At 40.0% G+C, this 1,827-nt stretch overlaps 1 protein-coding gene across 1 annotated transcript in view; it reads left to right on the top strand.

The window, feature by feature from the left end:
- Positions 1 to 1,827, top strand: part of SLCO4C1 (solute carrier organic anion transporter family, member 4C1) — an 80,945-nt gene that overhangs the window by 56,655 nt on the left and 22,463 nt on the right. The window contains exons 9-10 of the mRNA XM_012641057.1: positions 1,156 to 1,309; positions 1,444 to 1,511. Coding sequence (XP_012496511.1) covers positions 1,156 to 1,309; positions 1,444 to 1,511 — 222 coding nt within the window. The remainder of the gene's footprint in view (positions 1 to 1,155; positions 1,310 to 1,443; positions 1,512 to 1,827) is intronic.

The raw sequence follows: 1,827 nt of genomic DNA on the forward strand, positions 1-1,827 counted from the left end.
CACTTTCCAGTCTAAAAATACTTTCAATAATTACATTTTGTCAGTAGGTTAAAACTCATTGTTTTTAACAAAACCCATGGGGCCCTCATTAATCTGGTCCCTGTCTCCTCTCCAGCTCCATTCCCTACCACTCTCTGCCTTAGACATCATTGGTATTTCTCCATAGAGGCTGCTGCTTCTCGACTCCGTGCCTTTGTACCAGCTTTTTTTGATATGCCTGTCTCCTTCCCCAATTGCTCAGCTAACTCTCAGCCTTTAAGACTCATCTTAGCTCCTCTAGCCTCTCTTCTCTGAATTTCAGCTTGTGTTAGGTGTTCTTCCTTGGTGCTTCTAAAATGCGCTTTGCAGACATGTGTAACCACACTTAGCATATTAGTGTGTAATTATCCGTGTTCATCCCTACTTCTAGACTGTGAAGTCTGAGGACAGAGACTATCTTACTTAGCTTTGTATTTCTGTTACCTATGAAGGGCCTAGCACTTGCTCAATATATATTGTTTGAATGAGTGAATAAATGAGGGGTTAGGGAAGGATCTTTGTATTAAGAAAGATGTTGTTTCCTCTTAAGAGGCTGCATGAAACAACACTGGGCCTGGACACAAGGAAGGTTGTATTTGGCAGGGAAAGATAAGTAACTTAATCTCTCTAGGCCTCAGTTTTCCCATTGATAAGATGAGTATGTTCAACAACATGATTCTATTCATCCTTCCAGGTTTAAAATATTGCCTTCCTCCTGGAGATATTTGGTAATATCTTGAGATATTGTGGTTGCCATATTAAGGAGATTGCTACTGGTGTCTGGTGGGTGGAGGCCAGGGATGCTGCTTAACATCCTACAATCCACAGAGCCAGCTCCCCACAAGAGAAAATTATCTGGCATCAAATGTGAAACCCTGCTTTCTTCATTTACTCTACCTTATCTTTCTTATCACTGACAGACATTGTATTATATAACTCTTGTTTTTACTGCCTCTCCTCCACAAGAACTTAAGCTCTATGTGCAAAGGCAGAAATTTTATTTGTTTTATTCATTCAGTAATTATGTGTTGAGTGAGTGAATAAATGACTGAATGGCAAAATATAACAATGCTTCTGAACGGTTCATTAAAAGTTGTGACATAGCTAATTTACACTTCTTTCATTTCTTATTGACAGGACAGGAGAACTGGGAAACTTGACAGCCCCTTGCAATGCCAATTGCAACTGTTTGCGCTCGTATTATTATCCTGTCTGTGGAGGAGATGGAGTCCAATATTTTTCTCCCTGCTTTGCAGGTTGTTTAAACTCAATTTCAGAAAGGAAACCAAAGGTAACTTATGTCTGCTGTTTTATTCTTAATGAGGCAATATATTTATGTATTTATGAATGTCCATCTTGATCCCTCTTCTGGAGTTATGCAATGCCTTTTTTTTCTTTTCTTCCTGCCTCACCTCCTCCATTAAGCAGCCCCTGCCCTCTCCAGCTGAAAAAGACTCTTCTTCCTTCACACCTCACGTAATTATTGTTCAAAAGTCAATTTGTTAGTTGCTCACATAACATCTTAGTAGCATCACTTCTGTTGCAGTAGTGAAATATCATTTACCTTTTTACACTGTGTTACAGTCATCCCTTGGTATACATGGGGAATTAGTTCCAGGACCCCCGCCCATACCAAAATCTCCCATACTAAAGTCCCGCAGTTGGCCTTGCAGAACCCACAATCTACAACCCATGTATATTAAAGGTCAGCTCTCTGTATAGACAGGTTTAACATGCTTCAGAAAGCTGTGTATTAAATGGACCCAGGCAGTTCAAACCCATGTTGTTCAAGGGTCAGCTGTATTTTTC

This window comes from Propithecus coquereli, unplaced genomic scaffold (genome assembly GCF_000956105.1).
Source record: "Propithecus coquereli isolate 6110/MARCELLA unplaced genomic scaffold, Pcoq_1.0 Scaffold160, whole genome shotgun sequence".
NCBI lineage: Eukaryota > Metazoa > Chordata > Mammalia > Primates > Indriidae > Propithecus > Propithecus coquereli.